Genomic DNA, 20,981 nt, shown 5'->3' on the forward strand with positions numbered 1-20,981 from the left:
TTTTGATGAATAAGTAGGATTCTTCTTTAAAGGTAGACAGGTGGGAAAGGATACATTTGATTAGGGCAGAGGACCTGTGAGAAGGCTTGGAGAACAGAAACCACCTGGTGCCTTTGATGAGTAATGGTTGGTTACATTATGGAGATAATGAACAACTAGGAGGGTAAGAGAGAAGATTCTAGAGGAAGCCAAGGCCAGACCTAGAAGCATACAAAGCATTTTGGATGCCAGTCCAAACAGGTTGGATTTAACATCAGTGAAAAAGAAAAGAGATGCCATCAGGTTTTCATTTAAGAAAAATCACTTTGGCAGGTGTGTCAGTGAGGAGACAGGGTGTGGCCATGGAGCCCTGTGAGCCAATTAGGAAGAAAGGTCCCAGGTAGAAGGTAAGGGGGTATGAGCTAAGGAAAAAGGTAGTAGCAATGGAAAGGTGTCAGGGACATTTAAGAGGGACTTGGGAGGTAAAATGCAAAGGAAACGGAAACTTGCTGGAATCTGTTCCCATGCTGCCTAGACCTGGGGATTACTTTGTAATGTCCAGTTTCTGTTGCTTGTGTATGGAAGGCTGGAACAGATGGTGCCGGTCAAAACAGGTTGCAGAAGGAGGCAGGGACTGAAGTCAAATTTAACCTAGACTTTGGTGAGCATGAAATGTTTGTTACCTTTGTAAAGACGAACAGAGGTCATGATTAACGTTACAGATGTGAGGGTAGACCATTCCTCAGCCTTCAGAATGAGATCCAACATGGGAGTCTTAAGGGTAAGGACCAAGTGAGAAAAGGCGGATACACAGAAGACTCACCAAGATGGCTCCACAGTTAATAACCATCAAAATACTGCTTCGCTTGGCCTTCACTTTCACTGATGGAATGTGGCAAGTATTCAGAGGAGAACCCATCGACTTAGACCAAAGTCAAAGGTGCGGCCTGCCATTTCATACCCTTTGCAACAGGTGGCGCTGGGGCCTGACCGGGAGAAGGCGGCAGCACGCGGGTGGGCTGGGGGAGGTGGGCTGATGCACCGAGCTGGAGACCTCTAGCCAGAGCCGGGCACTCAGTGGCTTGGACCAATAGTTCCTGGGAACTGGGCTAAGGAGAGAACAAACCTTTGGTCCCAGGAAGGGCACGTGCACCCTCCTCCTCCCCGCCATCGCGGGGGTGGGGGAGGTCCTGTATGTAGGACAGGTCTTATCTGAATTAGGTAGAAGGAGGGCTAGTCCCATTCTCACCCTTGTAGCCCGCCCACGAGTGACACTGGTACATCTCGGTGGGATTGTGAACCTTGCTAGTCCTGGCACCACGGCGGTTAATGGGGCGTGGGTGCTCCTACCAGGGCGCGTAGAACACAAAGCCCAGACCTCTGTGCACCTCTCCGGTTAAGGGCTGGTGCGAGTAAGTGCCCAGGGCAGGGAAGGTCTAGCTGAAGGGTAGAGTGAGGCCTGGACAGCCAGGCAGGCAGAGGGTTCAGGCTGCTGGCGATTAAGAGCCCTCGAGACAGAAGGGCTCGTGTGCATGGGGCCCTTGCAGAACCAGGGGAAGGACAGCTGAGGAAGATGTAAACCGAGGGCTAGGAGGCAACCCAAATCACCTGCCCCAGGGGCTGCTCATCCAAGCTGGAGAGAAAATCCTGCTGTGGCAGAGAGCAAATAAAGAGGGCCCAGCGGGGCGGCGGGGTTGGGGTAGAGAGAAAAAGTGTGGAAGGCTGCGGTCTAGTCTTCCTTCTTGGGCAGCTGGGAAGAGAAAGCCAGCTTGTTTGGAAGTCGCTGTTCCTTAGAGGGCCTGTGGTGAGCAGCAAATGAGATAATGTGTGTGAGAAGGGTAAAGAGCTGTGAACATGTAAGATGCTATTAGTTAATTAGAATCCTTCAAGCCCATTGATGTTTGAGTGGCTAAGATGGCCTCTATCTGTGGAGCAGAGGGGTTCGGTAGTCGCGGCTGTGGAATTACGGGAGTAGAGGGTGGGTACAGATCATCTAGGGGTATACTGCAGCGTGAGGGGACAGCTGCTGTCTGTCCTTTTGGTTCATCTTATTTGTTTATTCGGCTTCGTTATTATTCCCCCTCCACTACTCATTTTTTGGAGCTCTTTGCTGTAAAGAAAAACAAAATTTCTTTTTTACTTCAAAAAGAGTCCAAAAAGGGAGGAAGCTATCACTTAGGAATCTATTAGATACAGTCGTTGGAGGGTGGAAGTCCTGGAGGGAGAGGGAAAGGGAGAGGGAGAAAGAGTGAGTTGGTGGGGATGTGGGGAGTTAGTTGCTGTGAGTTTATTGATACATCTGCAGTTTTGCCTCAGGTAGGGAACAGCCTGTGTAGTACTGACCCTGACTGAGGATCGTGACTGGGCAAGACTGGGTGGTAGATTTGTTCCCTGGGCAGATGCATCGCTTTGGCCAAGCCAGCATCTCTGTGTGCCTTCATTTCCACTGAATGGTAAAAAAAAAAAAAAAAAACAAAAAAACCCCCAAAACCTGAAAGGCGATTCATTGAGCTAAAGACCGGGACTTTTGCATCCCTGCTGCCAGCTCATCGGGTCTCTAGTGATGGGGATCTTGTCATGAGCCCACTCAACCCTCCCTGGCAGGCTTGAAAAATTCTTTATGCTGAATGGATTTCTGTTTCTGTGCCGTTTGTGCTCCTTGGAGCCATATGGAATAAAATGTCTAACACCGCTTCCACAAATATTTGAAGACTGTGAACACATTTCCTCCTTCCACTCACACCACAAGGCTCCTTTTCTTTAGACTAAACATGCCCAGTTATTTCAAACAGCGAGGTAGTGTGGGACCGTGCAAAGAACTCCAGGAGCAAGAGGGTTCAGCTGCTGGCTTCTGCCGCCTTAGCACAGGGCACCCTGAGCTGCTGCTGTTTCTTGAGGATGAATGGAAAGTCTCACCTAGCCAGTTTCTGTGAAAATGGGGCGTGCTCGGTGTGTGTGTGTGTGTGTGTGTGTGTGTGTGTGTGTGTATGTGTGTGTGTGTGATATGCCCATAGTAGGAACTTAAGCTATGCCAGTTGCTTTGCCAGTTGAGTCACATGATTTACAGAAGGTTTTAGTTTTACCCTAAATACATTCCTGCATGTCTAAATGTTTCTTAATATCGACTCTGTAGAGCAGAGTACTCTCAGTGCTGCCTGAGGAGCAAAAAAGCACAGGATTAGGTTATTCCAAGTATATTTGTGTAACTGCAGACACACAGTAGTTTAAAAATAAAAAACCAAACCCATCTTCCATAGGCTCAATGAAACCCCCCCCCTTTTTTTTTTAAATCAAGTAAAGCTCTAAATCTCTTTAACAAAGTGTTATTAGGTCGAACGGGTTTGCCACATTCTGCCCTTTAGTGGTTTATTCAAATCTGTTACTCTGGCTTTAGAAAGTTGCTCTACCTTGGGTTTGTCCAACCTGTTACAGTGCTCAAAATGGGTTAGAAAACAGAAAGGACGATTGAACCTACGGTAGAAGCCGGGCTGGTGGTCTCTTACTGCTTGCTGCTGTGATACGGTAAATGGAGAAGTTTCTACACTGCTGGTTTTTGCACACATCTGAGGTGCTGTTCTGATGTGAACCATGGTACAGAAGGATGTGAAGGCAACGTCCCGATTCGCGGCTGGCCGAGGCAACTCTGCTGTGGCTCACAACCGCGAACGATAGGAAATGTCTGCTAGAAGTCAGGGTACCGGCAGCAAGCGTGAGCAAGATCTGACTTCATTTATCAACTTTCATGTTTTCTCAGGTGCTCCAAGGGGTTTTAGAACGTAGGTCACATTCTCCTCGCTGCGGAGGAAGCTCCTTCTAGAAATAAGTTAGTCCTGGTTACAAGATTCCCTAACACTTTAGACTTTTAAAAGCCTTTCTCCCAGCCTTAGCTGGTCCCCAGCAGTGCGCGCCTTCCTGCGGCTCAGCCTTTGTGTCCGAGCTGCTACCCGCTTTCTCTCCCTAACCAGTTCTGCGTTCCACGCCATTTCAACCGCATCCCGCCCTTTACCACCCAAGTTATTCCTAGTCACCTCGAGCAAGAAGGATTTCCCTGGGCCTGGACTGGAATTGCTTTTGTGGTTGAGAGCTTTCACCGACTTTCCTCCCCTCCAGGGCTTAACCGTGCCCTCCCCTCCCCCCCCCCCTCTTGTTCCTTGTGGGTAGACTGTTCCCCGGCCTTCAGAATGAGATCCATTGTGGGGCACTCAATCCATTAATTAGAAAATTGCCTTCATCTTAGATGCTGGTGCTTCGGCCTGGTGAGAATGAAAGTGGAATTGTTTGTAAGGCTCAAAGGTTCCATTGACAGCGAATATGAAAATAGATAATGCAGAGGCTTTCCATGCGGGAACTTGTTAAGATCAGAATGGCTTTACTCTGTAGAAAACACCAGTGCAAATTTTGCTAAGTAATTCAGTCTTTAAAAGGTTTGGTTGTTAGTTAATATAGGTAGGTAATCCTCTACTTGTAAAGGGGTGAATTTAAATTGCGGTCTTACAGGATTTAAACATCCGTAGCTTCTCATTTAGGACACATTCCACATTCCTTCTGATGAACTACTCTTTCTGGTCTGCCCTCCACCCCACCTCTCCGCCCCCAGCCCCCAGTCGGCGCTGGCGCCCAAAGGAAACACTTTTTTTTTTTTTTTTAAAGAAAAAAACCAAAGGTTACGGTGCAGAGCCCCGGGTGCTTGGCGAAAGCCGTCCCCTCGGGCTGGAATGTTCTTTGTCTCTGGTAAATGTCTATTCATCACTCAAGACAACCCCTTCCTCCCTCCCCTTAATTACTTCCTCCCCTGTGCGCCCTCAAATTCTTGAACTTATTCATGCGGTATTTGTTAGGGGCCTGCTTTGTTGCCCACCCCATGGCGGGATCTGGGATACAAAAGGTTAATGAGACATGGTTTCAGACTTTGAGGGTCTTAGGCTGAGAAAGAAGGGCCCGACATGACAGAAAATATTCTGAAATCAAAAAGAAAATGTAAAAAAGTGCCACCCTTCGATCCCTCATTCACTTCACAATCTTGTGCATCGCCTGCGGAGGCTCCACACAAGCATTTGTTTCCTGCGGTCCCCGAAGAAGTATACCCTGGACCGCATTACGTGTTCTGATGACCCTCTCTCAGGTGCTGGCATTTTCAGTGTCAGCTGGGTGGTCACGAACTCCCCGAACATGGGAAGATACCCACAGGTTAGATCCCCCAAGGGTTCGACTGACCCATTGCAGTTCTCTGGCCCAATCTTGATCGACTGCACGGTTGGGCTTGGACATTGCAAAGCCAAAGCTGCAGCAAACCAGGCTCCGAAGAGAGGCCTGCAGCGCCCCCGCTGGGCCAGCCTGCGTTCGCAGCATCCCTAGCTTGCCCGTGCCTAGGCTGCTAGAATTTCAGGGAACGGTTCCAAACCTCACACAGGCATCACGATGCTCCGCACTTTGCGAAGGTGTGAAAGATGACTTTTAAGGGATTTGGGATTAAAAAAAAATCTACAGTTTTGTCCGCACCTCTAGGGTGTTTGCACTGTGATTGTGTTGCACGTAAAGGAGGCTTGTGCCCCCAATGAACGGTCCCCAACGCTGCTCCAGAAGGGCGCTGCAGCAGCTTCTGGCATGTGGACCACGTTGTGCTGCGGCAAAGGAAGTGTACCGGTGCCACCGTGGTGGTGACTTTGGCCCATTCTATGTGATCGCAGCCTGTCCATGAATGTGTCCACTTAGCCACTGATACCAGAGAATTTGTCCATTCCCTAGCCATTTAGTGTGCCCTTCCTTCTTTGTTATCATGGGCTAAGGGCTTGGGGTTGCCGCGCATTGGTGACCCGAATTTTTAGATGCGTACTCACTCTTAGGGCTCAAAACACACGTAGGAGGTAGAAAAGAAGTGGGTGCCGCAACAAGAACCCCAGCTTTGGGGTGTTTTATGTCTTCCAGGGTCTAGGGACCAGTGCGTGGTCCAAGGGATATGTTGGGGAGGGACTCTCTCAGACGTTTGTCATCCTTGCCCGCGGCATTAACACATGGGAAGGCTTTCTTCACTAGAATCTGGGGTTCAGGATTAGAGATCTATAAGGAAAGAGGGGGTAGCGGGTCAATACCCCTGGAGGCGCCCACGGGAAAGGCCCCCCCTCTCTGCAGCGGTGGGGAGGGGCTCTGCGGCGGGAGCGAGAAGGAGGGGCGCTGCGGCAGGATGGGCGGGTTAGAGGCGGGGCTCAGTGGGCTTTAAAAGTCGGTGCCTGCTTGCTCCTCTCTGCTTCGGCCACCAGCACATCCCGGTGCTTCTTCTCAGGCGCAGCAGCTTTCCTCTGCGGCAGCCGCACCTCGCCAAACGGCGTAGTGCTGCAGGCTCGCCCGAGTTGCTGCTTGCTGCCTCTGCTGCCGCTGCCGCGGGCCGCCCTGCGCGGACCGTAGGCTGCGCAGACGCCACCTCCGATCCTGTATCGCTGCGGGCGCCTCGGCGCGCCCTGTGATCCGCAATCCTGCGGCGGGCGGCATGGGATAATGCGGCCATGGTGCGCCGAGATCGCTTGCGCAGGTGGGTGCTGCCAGCCCGTGCCGCCAGAGGGGGTGTGGCCGGCCCGCACCCCGGAGATGCGGGAGGCAAAAATCCTTATCCAAAGGTTGCCGCCCAGCCCAAACTCTCGGAATCGCCCTCACTGATGATTTTTAGAACCAGGGTTTAGTCGCGTGAGATTTACGAATTTGAGGATTTTTGCATTAACATGTGAGAATTAGCCTTTTTTTGTCTGGGTCTTCGTTGTGGTACGATTTAGGAGGTGGTGGTGAAGCAACTTAGGATTCGAGAACCTTGGTAATGCCTGGTGTGTTCTAGGATCTTCAGAGCTGGTCATTGTTGTGGCGTGATTTAAGATTTCTAGACCACGGCATGTGATTTAGGAATTCAGGAGCTGAGATTGTCACAGAGCGACTTAAAATTTCCAGGTTCTGGACTCACAATGGCAGGGTTACCGCATAGGTGCGACTAGATCGTGCCGCGCAGTGTGGCCACGGCTATAAGTGTTGTTTGGGAGCCAGAAATGGAAACCCCGGGGGACACCGGCACGCGGCCAGGCTCTTAAAATGTAAAAAGAATTGTTTGCTTTGGTTTGTGGGTGCACAGCGTAGTTCTCAATAAGAATGAGTCAGGTGGGCTGGTTTGGTGGTATTAGATAAATATGTTTTTACATCATTTAAAGCAGTAAGAAATCAAGGCACGTAAAGTTTGTTGTGCGAGTGTGTTGAATTTTTGCTCTAAATCATGGTACCATCAAATATTAGAGAGTGGACTTAAAAATTATTGTTTAAACCTTTTGGTCCGATTGCTAGTTTCCTTGACTGCTAAAAATCTTAAAATGTTTGGGGTATTTTTACCAAGGTAACTAAAGCTGAGAATGGCTGGGGGGGGGGGTTGTCCCCCCTTTCCTGCATGGAGGAGGTGCACTGAGGTATGGTCCGGAGAGCGTGGGTGTGGCACCTCTGTTTCCCTGCGCCAGCAGGAAGCCCCTGTTCACTCTGCAGTAGGCGCCCCTCCCCGGCGTTCTGCTGAGTCACTGCGGATTCAGTGAGTCCAGCAAGGATGCCCCAGAGGCTACATGAAAATGTATGAACAGGTAACAGGACCAAATGGGTTCTGAGGAAATGAGCAGTAACAACAAAAAGACCCCCCCCTCCCCCAAACCTAATGCTTTTGCTTTTCAAAGAGGTTCAGCCTTAAAACCCGTTAGTGGATAACAGACTGAGATAAAAACCATCGTGTTCTGGCACTGTGCCAGGCATTTCTAGTATAGCCTCAAAAGGTAGAACCAAAGCCTTGTGTCTTTATTGGACAGTGACTTTGGAGGAAGGAAAAAAAAGTCTCAGCGCTGACTAAAGTTGAGGCAGGCAGCTGAGGTTCCTAAGGGGTGCTGGTTTTTACCCACCATTTCAGGTTTACAGAGAACACCCCCCCCACACACACAAAAACCCAGTCAGTTTCATCAAATTGCAGGTAATGTGTTATGTATAGGGTGCACTCAAATACAAAGACAGCGGTTTTATTTGTAGCTCACTTCCTAATGTCTGTAGCTTTAGTTTAGGAGGCACTATCCCAATTCTTTAGAGAACCCTTTCCTTGGTGACCATGGCGGGTCACAAAGGAAATGGTTTCTAATCGTGCCTTATTTCTCGCCTCCAGGATAAATTGATCTGGACCTTTGAAATCCAGGCATGGCAAGCTGGGGCCACAAATCTGTGCTTCCCCCCCCCTCCTGCCCCCCCCCCCCACAAAAGTCTTGAGTGCTAGGTGTGGGGGTGGGGTCTTAATTAAATAAAAGGGAACCACCTCAAGAGTCTGCTAAGAATGCACAAATATAATCTGCTGCCCAGACTTGTAAGAGATTAGATATTCAGGGTCAGGGCAAAGCTGCTTACTGGAATTCTCCTGGTCTCTCCCCTCAACAGTTCCATAGCCCAAATGCAGACAGTAGTGCCAAATGGGGATTCACTTGGTCAGAGGATATGTATGTGTTAGAACCCAGGAGCAGCTCTCTGCTTAAGGCCATGCAGTAAGTTACATATGTGCTTGGAAAGAATGGTAGTGAGCTAGTACAGTGACTGCCAGATGTCAAAGGGTAAAGGTGTTTATCACATTCTTCTTGGTAAAGTTTATGCCATTGTCACGTTGGGTGGGGAGGTGTGGAGTGGGGAAGGGAGGGGTGAAGTGGGGAGGGGAGGGGTGGAGTGGGCAGGGGAGGGGTCGAGTGGGAAGGGGTGGGGAGGGGAGGGGAGGGATGGGGGGTGGGGTCAAACCTCACAGTGCCCAGGTTTCCCACCCATGTTTCATTCTGATTTTTGGAAGTGTACAATGTTACCTTGGCTGCTTTTTCCACAGGATGAGAGAGTGGTGGGTCCAAGTAGGGCTCCTGGCTGTGCCCTTGCTGGCTGCGTACCTGCACATCCCGCCCCCTCAGCTCTCCCCTGCTCTGCACTCATGGAAGACTTCTGGCAAGTTTTTCACCTACAAAGGCCTACGCATCTTCTACCAAGGTGAGAACTGGGCTATTGGAGAATCCCAAGGACGTGGGTCGTGTAGGTTTCAGCTGAAGTTACTTATTTTGTGTCCCTTGGTCTGTTGCTCCACAGTGAAGGTGAGGTGAAGGTGGGGGTAGAATTGTGCCTGGTAGTAATTGCAGCCCCATTTGTATTTGAGAAATTACTTTTCTCTTTTGAGCGCCCCTAGTGTCAGGTAAGCTATATAGTATTTCGAGATCTATCTATACCTTTGTTTCCCCCACGCCCCACCCCATTCCCAAATTCATGCACTATTTTCCGTGATTTGTTATATGTAGCTGATAAGATTGACTTGATGACTGCTATTTAATTACCACACTCAGGATATTCAGTTATATTTTAACCTTCATTATTTCATTTTTCACTTAATTTTTACAACAGCATTTGGAGATAGGTGCCATTAACCTCATTTTATAGCTGAAGAAACCGAGAAACAGATTGGAAAAGATTTCTTTTGGGCGGGGGTCAAGAGCAATAACGAAAAATGTTTGTTTTTCGTAAACCGTTTTTCATTATTGCTCCTGACCCCCTCTCATGGGTTATAGCCAGTCGAGTAAGTATGCATTTTTTTTTTTATGTTGGCTTGTTGTTCTTTCCCAGACTTGATATTCAGTGTTACATCTTATTTGCATAGGTTCTTTAGGTTAAATCCAGTATATGATATTTTAATTGCTTTTAATTAAATAATTTCTGAAAACATGCTACCAAAGTTTTATTCCACTAGCAGTATTAATTTCAATCCAGTACTGTTGGCAAGGTATTTTATTGTTTGAATAATCTGAAATATGTCACATACAGAAAAAGTTCCCATCACTATTAGCCCATCTTTGTAACAGTTTGATTTTTTGAGTTGCATGAATTCTGCTAGTATATGGACAAATGGTATAAGCTCAGGTGATCCACTGGGAAGAACTGTCACATCTTAGATATTAGGTGTGATAAATATTGATTAGGGACAAAGAAGTTTTAGCTTGCTGTGATTATAGTATTTTAACTGTTTTTCCTTTTTATTTAAAAATTTGAGTTTTATATTAATGTCAGCGAAAATATGAGGATGTCTACACAACTCTTAAGTGATGATGAACAAACTGTTTTAAGGGTTTTCATGTAAAGCATGCCATTACGATTTAAAAGCGCAGATTAGGAGGAAGCTCCTGAAGTCCTGTCAGCTTGCTTTCTAACACAGCATGGTGATGTCATTCATTTAGTCTGATCCTTTTGACTGGATTAGATTTTGGTGTCGTCAAGGCTGCCTTGCATGCAGTTTGCCTCATTTCTCATTTTCCTCCTAGATTCTGTCGGTGTGGTCGGAAGCCCTGAGATAGTTGTGCTTTTACATGGCTTTCCAACATCCAGCTATGACTGGTACAAGGTAATAATGTTTCTAGGTCTGGCTTATGTCCTAAAAAAAATACTCAAAACTCAAGATATTTTTTTTGTTGTTGTTGTTGTTCTGGTCAGCCCTAGAATTCTTTTGCAGATTTGAACTGTTTGATAAAATCTCATTAAATGTAGAATTGCTTTTTATGTACTGTAAGGGGAGTAAAATACTGACTGCAGAAAGGGACACTGCCAAATTAAAGCTGGAGTTACGCTCTCCGTACAGTGGCATGCAGGCCTGTTTGCTGTGGGGCTGGGCAGTGGGAGCAGAGTGCTCACCATGCTTGCTTTCTTAACAGATCTGGGAAGGGCTGACCCTGAGGTTCCATCGAGTGATCGCCCTTGATTTCTTAGGCTTTGGCTTCAGTGACAAGCCGGTAAGCAGCAGCTGGGTGTGGTCCGTGATGGGGGTAGGTGGGTGGGTACAAATGAGGGTCTGGCAGGCACTGCTAACATCATGTTGTATCTCTGGCTTTCCTTTCCTCAGAGACCACATCAGTACTCCATATTTGAGCAGGCCAGCATCGTAGAGTCCCTTCTGCGGCACCTGGGGCTCCAGAACCGCAGAATCAACCTGCTGTCTCACGATTATGGAGATATCGTTGCTCAGGAACTGCTGTACAGGTCAGTGAAACCGGACTTCTGTCCTCTGCACAGGTGTCGTAGCTTTAGATAATGGGAAACTCAAGTATTCTGGGACCATCACACCTCTAGGGGTCGTCTGCAGCCCTTGTGGGGAGTCAGTTACTGAGCTACATGTGTCTTTTTTTCTTGCCCTGCTCCAGGTACAAGCAGAATCGATCTGGCCGGCTCACCATAAAGAGTCTCTGTCTGTCGAATGGAGGTAATTGCCTTGGTGGTAGGTGGAAAAGTAGGGTGTAGTTTCAAAAAGTCACCCTTTTAAGTCACACAAGAAAAAAAATTTAAAAATAATCTGATATTATAAACAGACACCATATATCGGGCATCTTTTACCTTCATTGTGCCATGAGTAGTTTTCATGGTTGATGGTATTTATGGAATACATATTTTCAAATCTATAGCAAATAAAAGGATAGCCATGATGGCAGGAGCCTCAATGGGTGAAGGGGCTTGTTGCCCAGTCTGTGGATATGACTTTGATTCTGGAACCCACGTTGTGGGAGAAGATTGATCCCTCTGGGCTGTCCTCAGACTTCCGCATGTGTCTTGGCACGAATATATACATAAGCACAATGAACACACATTTTTGTTGTTGTTGTTTGTTTCTAAAGAGCCAGGTGCAGTGGTGCACACCTTTAATCCCAACACTTGGGGGACAGAGGCAGGTGGATCTCTGAGTTCAAGGCCAGCCTGATTTACATAATGAGTTCCAGGACAGCCAGGGCCTGGAACCCTGTCCTGAAAACAAAAACAAAAACAAAAACAAAAAATAAAGGAGCTATCACAAATGTGATTCTATTGATCTGGCTGGTAAGCTACATTAATAAACTCTTAATTGGTGGTAGTGCCAGGTGCCAGCTGGGAATGAGTCTTACCATTTGGAAGTTTTGGGATTTTGTGTGTGTGTGTGTGTGTGTGTGTGTGTGTGTGTGTGTGTGTATCTTTTCTATCATGGAGATGCTCATTAATCCAGAAATGCCCAAATGCCCCAACCTGAATGCCTCCAGGGCAGCCTGGGACAAGGGTAGTGGGTCCGTCCCTTTATCAGTGGAAACAAAGAGTGATTTTTCTTTTACAAGAGCCTACCTACAGAAACATACACGTGTTTGCAGATGAGCTTGTTACTACCACTGTGCTCTGAGCACTGGGGTGAGCTGAAGGGAGTGTAAGCATAGGCAGCCGTGCGTGCGGTATGGAGGAGCATATAAATTACTCTCCATTTTTGTACCTTAAAGCGAGAAAAGCAAGCCCAGCGTGTGGCAATTTGTCTATTAAACAGAGCACCTTGTAGTAATTAGCAGTATAGTCATGCCTCAGTTGGTACATGCGCATGCAGTTCTGTGTTGCGTATGAGTTGTTGTGCAGTGCCTCGCTGTTTGTACTCATAATTCTGTTTTAGCAGCAGAGACTTCACGTGTACCAGCGAATAGGTACAGTCGCTGGTAGTAGCTGGGAAAGGACTCACAAGCCTCTCTTTCCACAGGTATCTTTCCTGAGACGCATCGTCCTCTCCTTCTCCAAAAGGTTGGCAGCTTCACTGCATAACTCCTTGGTCAAGACATCTGTGACATTAAAAAAACTAAAAACCAAACAAACAAACAAAACAAAAAACCTGACACCTTTTAAGGACCATACCTGTGGTGATGAGCCAGTCTATTGAAATCTAATTTATTATGAATTCACATTAATCAAGTAATTGTTTTCCTCAGTCAAATAAAGCAGGCTCTACTACATGAAATCAAACATTTCTGAGAAATAAGAGATGAACAAATATTTAGCAAAATACAACTCTATGAAGATCTGTATCTTAAGTATGATATTTAACTAAGCTGAGATCCTAAGTAGATGCCTTCATCAGTTATAAGGGATTGTACACTTTTTTCAGAAGATATGGCTAAGTTCTATTTTAGTTTCTGATGTAAAAGCTTGTCTTGGAGTTGTGAGCTCCGTCTGGATCCTTGATTTTTACTTCCATTTCTTATTCCCTGCAGCTCCTCAAAGACGGAGGTGTGCTTTCCCCCATCCTCACCAGGCTCATGAATTTCTTCGTGTTCTCTCGAGGGTAAGTCATCGTCAGAGACTGACTATGCACCAACAGCAGTGTAATCAAACAGTCCTGGACCACAGCTAGCCTGGGCTTGGAGATCTTGTAGCCGTCTGCCACTCTGAACTCTGTCCACATAGCCTCACCTTCCTTTCTACTCTTTTCAGTCTCACTCCAGTCTTTGGACCGTATACTCGACCCACTGAGAGTGAGCTGTGGGACATGTGGGCTGTGATTCGCAACAATGACGGCAACCTGGTCATCGACAGGTAAGCCCTCAAGGAGGGCAGATGTAAGATTATTTGTGTGCCCCTTGCTGGCTTACTCAGGCACAGGAAGGCTGCTTAGGGATTCCGAGACCAACCTTAAGCAGTCCTGGTCTGTTTGCCAGGAACGAAATCAAGCATAGGATGAACCTTGCTCCTAAAGCATTTGGCATAAATAGAATTTGGATAAATAGCTGCAACTCTTAATGCTTATTTACATGAAAATGACTCATTGGCTGGCTTATCCTTCTTTGCTTTTGCTTAACATCATATGTCACAGAATGTTTTAATCATGGTTTTGAAAGGAATGAATGTCTTTCTAATACAAAGCTCCTCCTCTCGCCTGTTTGTTCAGTAGCAACAGAGAAACTTAGGTTTAAAGAAACGTGTCTAAGTCACAGAGCTGGCTAGTAGTGGGATCAAAACTGGATTCTTAGACTCGTGCTTTAAATTAAGCAACATTAATTACTCCTTCTGAAGACTGCATTCCCTGTGTTATCACCACATGCTTATGCTGGTGGGCAGTGTGCTCACGTGCTGACATGGGTGGATGGGTGGGGCAAGCTCTCCTGTCTGAGGCTGCTTCTGGGTGGCGGGTGGCGACACTTCTCTGGGCCAGCTCTGCCCTGCTGACTCGCCTGTGTTATAGTCTTTTACAGTACATTAATCAAAGGAAGAAATTCAGAAGACGCTGGGTGGGAGCGCTTGCTTCTGTGTCCATCCCCAGTGAGTATTTGTGCATAGTTTTTTGTTACTTCTAGACAGGAACATTTGGGGAATAGTGACTTAACATAATTACAACTCATAAAATCTCCATGTGGGGTTGCCAGATTTAGTAAATAAAAACATGCACTCAAGTAAATCTGAGTCTCCCAATAAAAACCAGCTACGTTTGGCCTCTTCGTTCCATTTAGAAGACTGACTTGCTCTATAAAGCTCACCTAACAATAAGTGAGGATTTGTATCATAAAATTTTTAGTCACTTTTTTTTAAAAAATTTAATGAATGAAGGTTAATTTTAGGGTAGCAGCAGGAGCACAGATGTGAGTTGTTAGAAATTCCTTCCTCTTCTTTTTCCTAGTTCATTTTATCTATGGGCCATTGGATCCTATAAATCCGTATCCAGAGTTTTTGGAGCTGTACAGGTGAGTCCTCGGAGTAGTTCACCCTGACACTTCTTGGCACTAGCATCTGACCTCACTGGAAACAAAATAAACAGACCATCCAGGGACCGGTAATCTTAACTCTTCCCAAGAGGACAGATCAAGAGATTTGTATTACTTTCTCTGGATTCATACATTCTCTTCTCACTGTCATGGCTGCCATCATTCCATGTGTCCATCTGAGCCAGTTCACTCATCTCAGCTGAGCAGTTATCAACAGAAACACCCCTTCACTGGCTGTTAACCTTTAGGAACTTACTTAGAAGGTGCTTGTCTGTCATACAAGAATCTTTCTGACCTTCCTATGCCCTAGTGGATACAACCTGGCAAAAGCCAGCTTGCGTATAATTTTAAACAATCTCCTCGTGAGATTAAGGAAGGTTCTTTGTTTATCTTTGCTTGGGCAGTGAGTTGCTGGGTGAGCCACTTGTTGATGCTTCTCTAAGGAGCTGAAAGTCATGTTGTGAGGCCTGCGATAGAAGTGTTGTGTTTGCCAGATGTTGTCTGTTGGGTTCTGAACAACTGAAACCACTGTAAGTGGAGTTGGCAAGTTTATCTGCCTAAGGTACAGTTTCCCAGTAGGAGATGAGTAATGCTGTTGATTCCTTCCAGTGTGGTGTGTCTGTAGGGCATCTGCGGGGCTTCCCATGCCTTACATCCTCTCATCTCCAGCCTCAAGTTCACCTCCATGCTGTTCTCTTCCACTAGGAAAACGCTGCCGCGGTCCACAGTGTCGATTCTGGATGACCACATTAGCCACTACCCACAGCTAGAGGATCCCATGGGCTTCTTGAATGCATATATGGGCTTCATCAACTCCTTCTGAGCTGGAAAGAGTAGCCTCCCTGTATTACCTCCCCCATTCTCGTATCTGTGTGTATTCCACTTAGAAATGCCCAAAAGAGGTCCTGGCCATCAAATACTATCCTTTCATCAAAGTCCATTTCCTTCACATTGGTGAACAAACTACAGGAATCAGGCAGCTGGAACTCTATAGGGTGACACAATAGTCCACCTCATCTCTAAGGGTGACATGATAATCCTCTCATTTCTGTGACATCTGACCAAATAAATAGAGCTGCTGTTGTTTTGTGTTATTAGGACATTCTGACTAATAACACTTTTCATTTATGTAGAAAAACAGCATTAGATATTCTTTTTTGGTGTTAAATACCTCAAAAAACCCCCAAAACATAATAACAACAAAAACCCAGTTTCTGTGGACTTTATTAAAATATTTAGAAGTGCTCCCTTCCGGCCCAATCCTAACTGGAATACAGAGTGAGGGAGGAGCTTGCTATCTCCCTTTCAGGATCTGTTACAGTTTATGAGAGGGATCATCTTGTCACTCCTTTACATTTAGTTTCATCGGCTGCTTCTAACAGACATTTTTGTTAAAACAGACATTGGCTTAGGGGGCTGGGGAAGTAGCTCAGTGGTAGTGTGCCTGCCTAGCATGTTAAAGCCCTTGGGTTCAGTTCCCAGCACTCTCCCCACCCCAGCCCATCGAACCTAAATAGACATTGGCGTAAATACAGTGTTCTGAGTATGAGTCTAAGACTGATTTGCATACTCATGTATATATTTACAAACAGTTGGCCCTTGCTAAGAAGAAAACCTCATTATATATAGAATTTGTGAATAAACAGGTTGAAATTATTTGCAGAATTTCCTAAAACTGCCAGGCATTAAGAACTGCATCTGTGCCAGAGATTTACTGTTACTGTTTAGAAAGTCCAAGCTGAATAGTAAATAACAGCCTAGGGGCAGCTCCTCCAGGGCTGACGTGGAGGGGAAGGGACATGTAAGTGCGGAATGAATGTCCATTGGCTCCTCTATGATGGCCGCTCAGCATCCCGCTGGCTGTTCAGAAAGGCTTTCTCATATAACTCCTGTACTTAAACAGGCAAGTTTCCAGAGACATTAAGAACAAATTCTGAAAGACCTAAGAGCAAATGGTGCTGAATACTTTTTTAAGCCACAGTTTTAACTTAGTTAAAGCAGCATTATTGATTATTTTAAATTCGTTTTTTAAATTAGAAATTTCAAGTATAGCAACTTTGAAACTGGAATGAATGAGTGTTTATTTTCTATTAATAAAAACAAACTGTGACAAAAATGGATTCCGGCTTCCCCTCCCCCTCCACCCTTCTGGGATAAAATTTTCCAGCATTGCCAAGAGTTTTTCACACATTAAATAGAAGCATATAATGAAGCTAAGCAGCTGTAGAATAGCATAAGTAGTATCTGATTTTCAAGCCCACTCAAAGCTGCATTGTCGCACCGAGGCTGAGTGAGTGAGACATGAGATGAGGGAAGAAACTCTAAAGCTCATGCTCAAAGACAGACAGACAGACAGATGTTTGATCTGCTGGCGCAGGGCCAAACACTTGGATTTGCTTCTTCAAAGTCATCATTATTAATCTTTATGTGTGATTCTTGGAAGATCATGCCACTAGCCTAAAAACCACCAATAGGGAGGGCATAGCAACATCACCCTTCCCAGCAAGAACTTATCCCACAGAAGCCAAGATAACATCCACAGGCGTTCTCTCTTTGCTTCTCACAGTCACCTGCATGGTCACTCCATCAGCTAGGGCCAGCCTGGACCGCACCAATAAGTCATAGCCACCTCTGTATACACCTGAGAGAAAAAGCGAGGAAAAGTATATTAAGAACTTCAAATAATCTCTGATTAATAGAATTTATCATGTTTTGCCCATACCTCCTTTCTATTATTTTAGTTCAGCCTTTATACAAATTCACAGGAAATTAATCCTACAAACAATCCTACTTTTTTAATGTTGATATGAAATACCAGGTACATGGAGGTAGTCAGTGACACTGCCTGGTGCACTCAGGTAGTGGTTAGTGAGAGTAGCAACAGCATCTGTTATACATTCAAGTATTTTAGCCAGATGGTGCCCCTAAAGGATAACCTAAGGAGAGCTGTAAAATCAACTCCTCATTCTAACTAGCTTTCCTATAGTTACATAATGGATGACAGAAGCAGCAGGGCAAGGAGGGCCTCTCCCCACCCGGGCCTGATGGAAGTCTCTTACCTGCTAGATAGAGGGAGTGGGAGTTCTTATTCTCGGGGACTTTATCTGACCTCTCACATGGCTGCATACCAAGAAATGTGATGATGTTGTTGACAGCTTCTGTGGAGAAATTTAATGCAACAAGAATTAGAAAAGTTAAACATGTGGGTCTGCCTCTGCCCCACCATGTCCTAAGAGCTGCAGGTGCACAGGGCTGTAGACTAGAGGGAGGCTCCTAGCCTAGAAAATGGCTGATTTGGTCAGATGATGAAGACAGGCCCCTGTTTTTGAGCAGAGAGGAGTTCTTTGAGAACTGCATGCATGCCTCCTGGGTTTTATACTGGCTCCAGGCAACCCATTGCAGCAAAGTTCTTACCTTCAAGGGTTTTTGTAGAGCTCAGGGCAAAGGTTTCTTCTTTTTCAAAGGCATCTCCCACCTCTTCCCAGGCAGCAGCGAAGTTAGGTTTTAGTATCTTCTGAATATGATCAGACACAGTTACTTCAAGATCTTCCAGCTAGTGGGCAACAAGCAGGGGTCAGTAAATAAAAGTCCTTTGAGTCTACAACAAAGATAGAAGAAACTGATCACTTATTATTATGTCTCCAAACCATACAAAGGGCCTGAGGGAAGCCCTTCCTCACTAATGTGGTCTGGGTGAGCCCAATGCTAGCTATAGGTCCTAGTAGAGAGGAGCAAGAACAACCTGGAAAGAGCTAAGTGTAGGCTGAGTGCTGATTGCCCCGAGGTGCACAGTAGTCATGTTGTCACACTCAGAGTTGAGGGCATATAGCACCTTCTGAACTTGACACCCCACCCCTCCTTTCTGTCAAAGCTTTTCAGTCCAGGACTTGCCAATATTAAAACCAACCAAATGAAAGTTTGCAGAAGCAAAACCAAAACCTATATTATAAGTAAATTCAATCACATTAAAAGTGATGTAATTATCTCTTAGTTATTCCCATTAAAGGGCGCGGGGAAACAGTGAGTTTCTTTGCTATAATTACAAAGTGCTCCATTTAAATCCTGGCATGACAGTTCCTTTACAGAGAAGGCTAGTCTAGGTCCCGTGAGTTTTGTCAGCTGTTTATAGAAAAATGCGCTTGTGGCAAGAAATCATTTAATGTTGCAAAGATCTCGGCAGGGAAGACTCACCACATATTCATCATCATATCCATCTTCATCTGGAACTCCAGTATTAGGGTCACAATCCCGGACTGTGAACTTCATGGTACAGCTAAAGGTGCCTGCAACTGGAGGGAGAAGCAGGGAAACCACATGAGTGGACAGAGCATGCACACTCCCATCATTGCTGAGGACGCACCACCCATGCTCAGCACTGTGCTCCACATCCTCACGTCTAACATAGACGTGCATGCCCTGTTTGAAGGTAGTAGTTCTTGAAGCAGCTTGCAAGCTGATCAAAAAGTCAGTTTCACAAAGCAAGATTTGAAAATATTTCTGTACTGTGGACTAGAACAGTGCACAGAAGAGGATACTGTTTTTGTGTTGACGTGGAAAAAGTAGGGGGAGAGATTTTGGTGGGACTTTTTGTCATGTAGGTCAAAAAGTCTATTTTGAAAAATTTAGAACCACTCATTGCTCTAATATACAACAAAGCAAACACTACTAACAGCAAAGCAGACAGCTCATTAGAGTAACACTGACCAAGTGCATGGTCTCAATGCTGTCTTTAGATTGTGGACTGAGTGGATCCACACAACACCAGAATAAACTACTCTACATCAACCTTCAATGTGCAGTAAAGAGGTCAAAGTGAGGTTTTATTATTGATAATGTCTGTTTCACAATGGAAAAACACACAGCCACTGTATGTGTCAGATGATTGACAAATGAGTAATAAAAAATTGACACAATTTTGGAAAGTAAAATTTTGATGAAGACAGGGTTTTCCAAACAGTTTGAAGGAGAGAATTTGGCCAGCAGGGATGGAGGAAAGGTGTCTCTGGGCTGGTCAGCGATCTGGACAGGGCACACATGTACACAGTAGTAGAAATTGAAACACCAGGAAGCTATTGTGGGGGCTAAGCAAGAGAAGAAGGAGACTCAAATGTAAACAGATGACAGTGTGAGCACCAAGAGGCACCTGTTCAGTCTGTAAACGTTCATTCCATCCCTCCATAATGCATCCATACCTCCATAATGCATCCATCCATCCCTCTTTCCTTCCCTTTCTCCCTTATATAATTGATATATATGAGTAATCTATTGATGACACTACAATTCAATGCCATAAATCCTTCAATATAAATTTTAATAGAGTGCTATGTAAAGTTGCAGGATTAGGAGTCTGGGGGTAAATTAGAAACAAAATGAATGGCAGACAGCTAGACCACAGATTGGGGCAAACTGGTTGAATTTTATGCAAAAGACAAGAAAGAGGCCATTTCAGTGTGGATGTGACAGATAGGAAAGGATAGAAGAGGGATGTGTAAAAAGAACCTTTGTGGCAATTTTCATTAACTGATCTGGTTGACACAACGAGGACTTGTAAGGAATCTGCCAAGGGCTACAGTACAAATCATGGTAGTAATGCATCAGTGTGGCTAGAGAAAAGGGAAACCCTGGGAGAACCGAGAGGAAGTCAGAGGGGCCGTCAGGGCAAGAGCAGAACTTTACTATCATAAAGACTACAGCTTCATGAAACAGGAAAGGCAAAACCCGAAGGGAACAAAGAAAACAAAACCTGCAGACCCCTGTTAAAGAGGCTTAAAAAGTGAGGTACATTTTATGAGGACTTGCTAAGGAGATGAGTATGGAAAGAATACAGAGTTGGGAAGATAAGTGCTGAAGCTGCACAGGAAGAAGGATGTGTAGCCGGGCTGGGATATAGTGTCTAGTGAGCACAAGCCAGAGTGGGAAGTTGGAGGAGTTAACCATGGCAAAAGAATACAGACCTGAAGAATCCTAGATAGCTGTAGAAAAAGGTGTGCCAAGAGAGGGTTGAAGGAAACAGTCATCCACATAGGTCTAGACTGAGCTGAAAATAGATTCAATACAGGACACAGGAAATTAAGGAGCATGAAAAGTATGTTAAGCAGTGATGGGGTGGGGGTGGGGGTGGGGGGAGAGTGGTTGTTTACCTAGCAGCACTGAATTCATGGGAATGCTGCACCCAGAACAGAAGATCAATAACCTCATATATAAAAGAGCCGGCACTAAGGAATGACAGGTATTAGATGAAGGCTAACACTGTATTCTTGGGCCCCAATTCAGGAGGGAATGAAAATGAAAAGATAGACTGGAAGCAAAGGGAAGGAAACACATGCAGAAGGCCACCAAGCAGAGACAGTGTAGAAGAGAGGGCTCAGATGGTAAGCCCTGGCAGAGCCCAGCGTACATCTAATTGGCTACATTTGGGCATAGAGGCGCAAGGTGAACAAACAGTACGAGGAGGTATGAAGAATT

The 20,981-nt window shown here is 45.7% G+C and overlaps 2 protein-coding genes and 1 non-coding gene across 9 annotated transcripts in view; 2 read left to right on the plus strand and 1 right to left on the minus strand.

Annotated features, from left to right (window-relative positions):
• The first annotated feature begins 1,675 nt into the window (after positions 1-1,675).
• Positions 1,676-16,636, plus strand: Mest (mesoderm specific transcript). Of its 5 annotated transcripts, none has more exons than XM_017321427.1 (13): positions 6,197-6,505; positions 8,410-8,513; positions 8,840-8,994; positions 10,311-10,390; positions 10,698-10,775; positions 10,886-11,022; positions 11,184-11,242; positions 12,524-12,564; positions 13,032-13,102; positions 13,252-13,353; positions 14,000-14,076; positions 14,432-14,495; positions 15,126-16,634. In XM_017321427.1, the coding sequence occupies exons 2-13, from the start codon at positions 8,467-8,469 to the stop codon at positions 15,139-15,141; spliced, it is 927 nt and encodes a 308-aa protein (XP_017176916.1). In that variant the 5' UTR covers positions 6,197-6,505; positions 8,410-8,466; the 3' UTR covers positions 15,142-16,634. The 5 variants fall into 5 exon arrangements, with proteins under 5 accessions (NP_001239222.1, XP_030111068.1, XP_017176916.1 ...); NM_001252292.1 differs by having other exon boundaries at positions 6,223-6,505; positions 15,222-16,636; NM_001252293.1 differs by lacking the exons at positions 6,197-6,505; positions 8,410-8,513 and adding an exon at positions 1,676-1,783 and having other exon boundaries at positions 15,222-16,636.
• On the plus strand, positions 9,469-9,566 carry Mir335 (microRNA 335). Its single transcript, NR_029900.1, has one exon. It is a non-coding gene; the product is annotated as a microRNA 335 (primary transcript).
• Copg2 (coatomer protein complex, subunit gamma 2) overlaps positions 15,724-20,981 on the minus strand; it is a 149,262-nt gene continuing 144,004 nt past the window's right edge. For 2 of the 3 annotated variants that reach the window (NR_149738.1, NM_017478.3), the window contains 4 exons: positions 18,708-18,805; positions 17,931-18,069; positions 17,576-17,674; positions 15,724-17,157 (listed from right to left, as the gene is read on the minus strand). Coding sequence is in view for 1 of the 3 variants with exons in the window: in NM_017478.3 (NP_059506.1) it covers positions 17,027-17,157; positions 17,576-17,674; positions 17,931-18,069; positions 18,708-18,805 (467 nt within the window). In the remaining 2 variants the exon portion in view is untranslated. Of the gene's footprint in view, positions 17,158-17,575; positions 17,675-17,930; positions 18,115-18,707; positions 18,806-20,981 lie in introns of all 3 variants that reach the window. The other variant, XR_001785154.2, reaches the window with a different exon arrangement.

Source organism: Mus musculus, chromosome 6 (assembly GCF_000001635.26).
Source record: "Mus musculus strain C57BL/6J chromosome 6, GRCm38.p6 C57BL/6J".
In the NCBI taxonomy this organism is placed as follows: domain Eukaryota; kingdom Metazoa; phylum Chordata; class Mammalia; order Rodentia; family Muridae; genus Mus; species Mus musculus.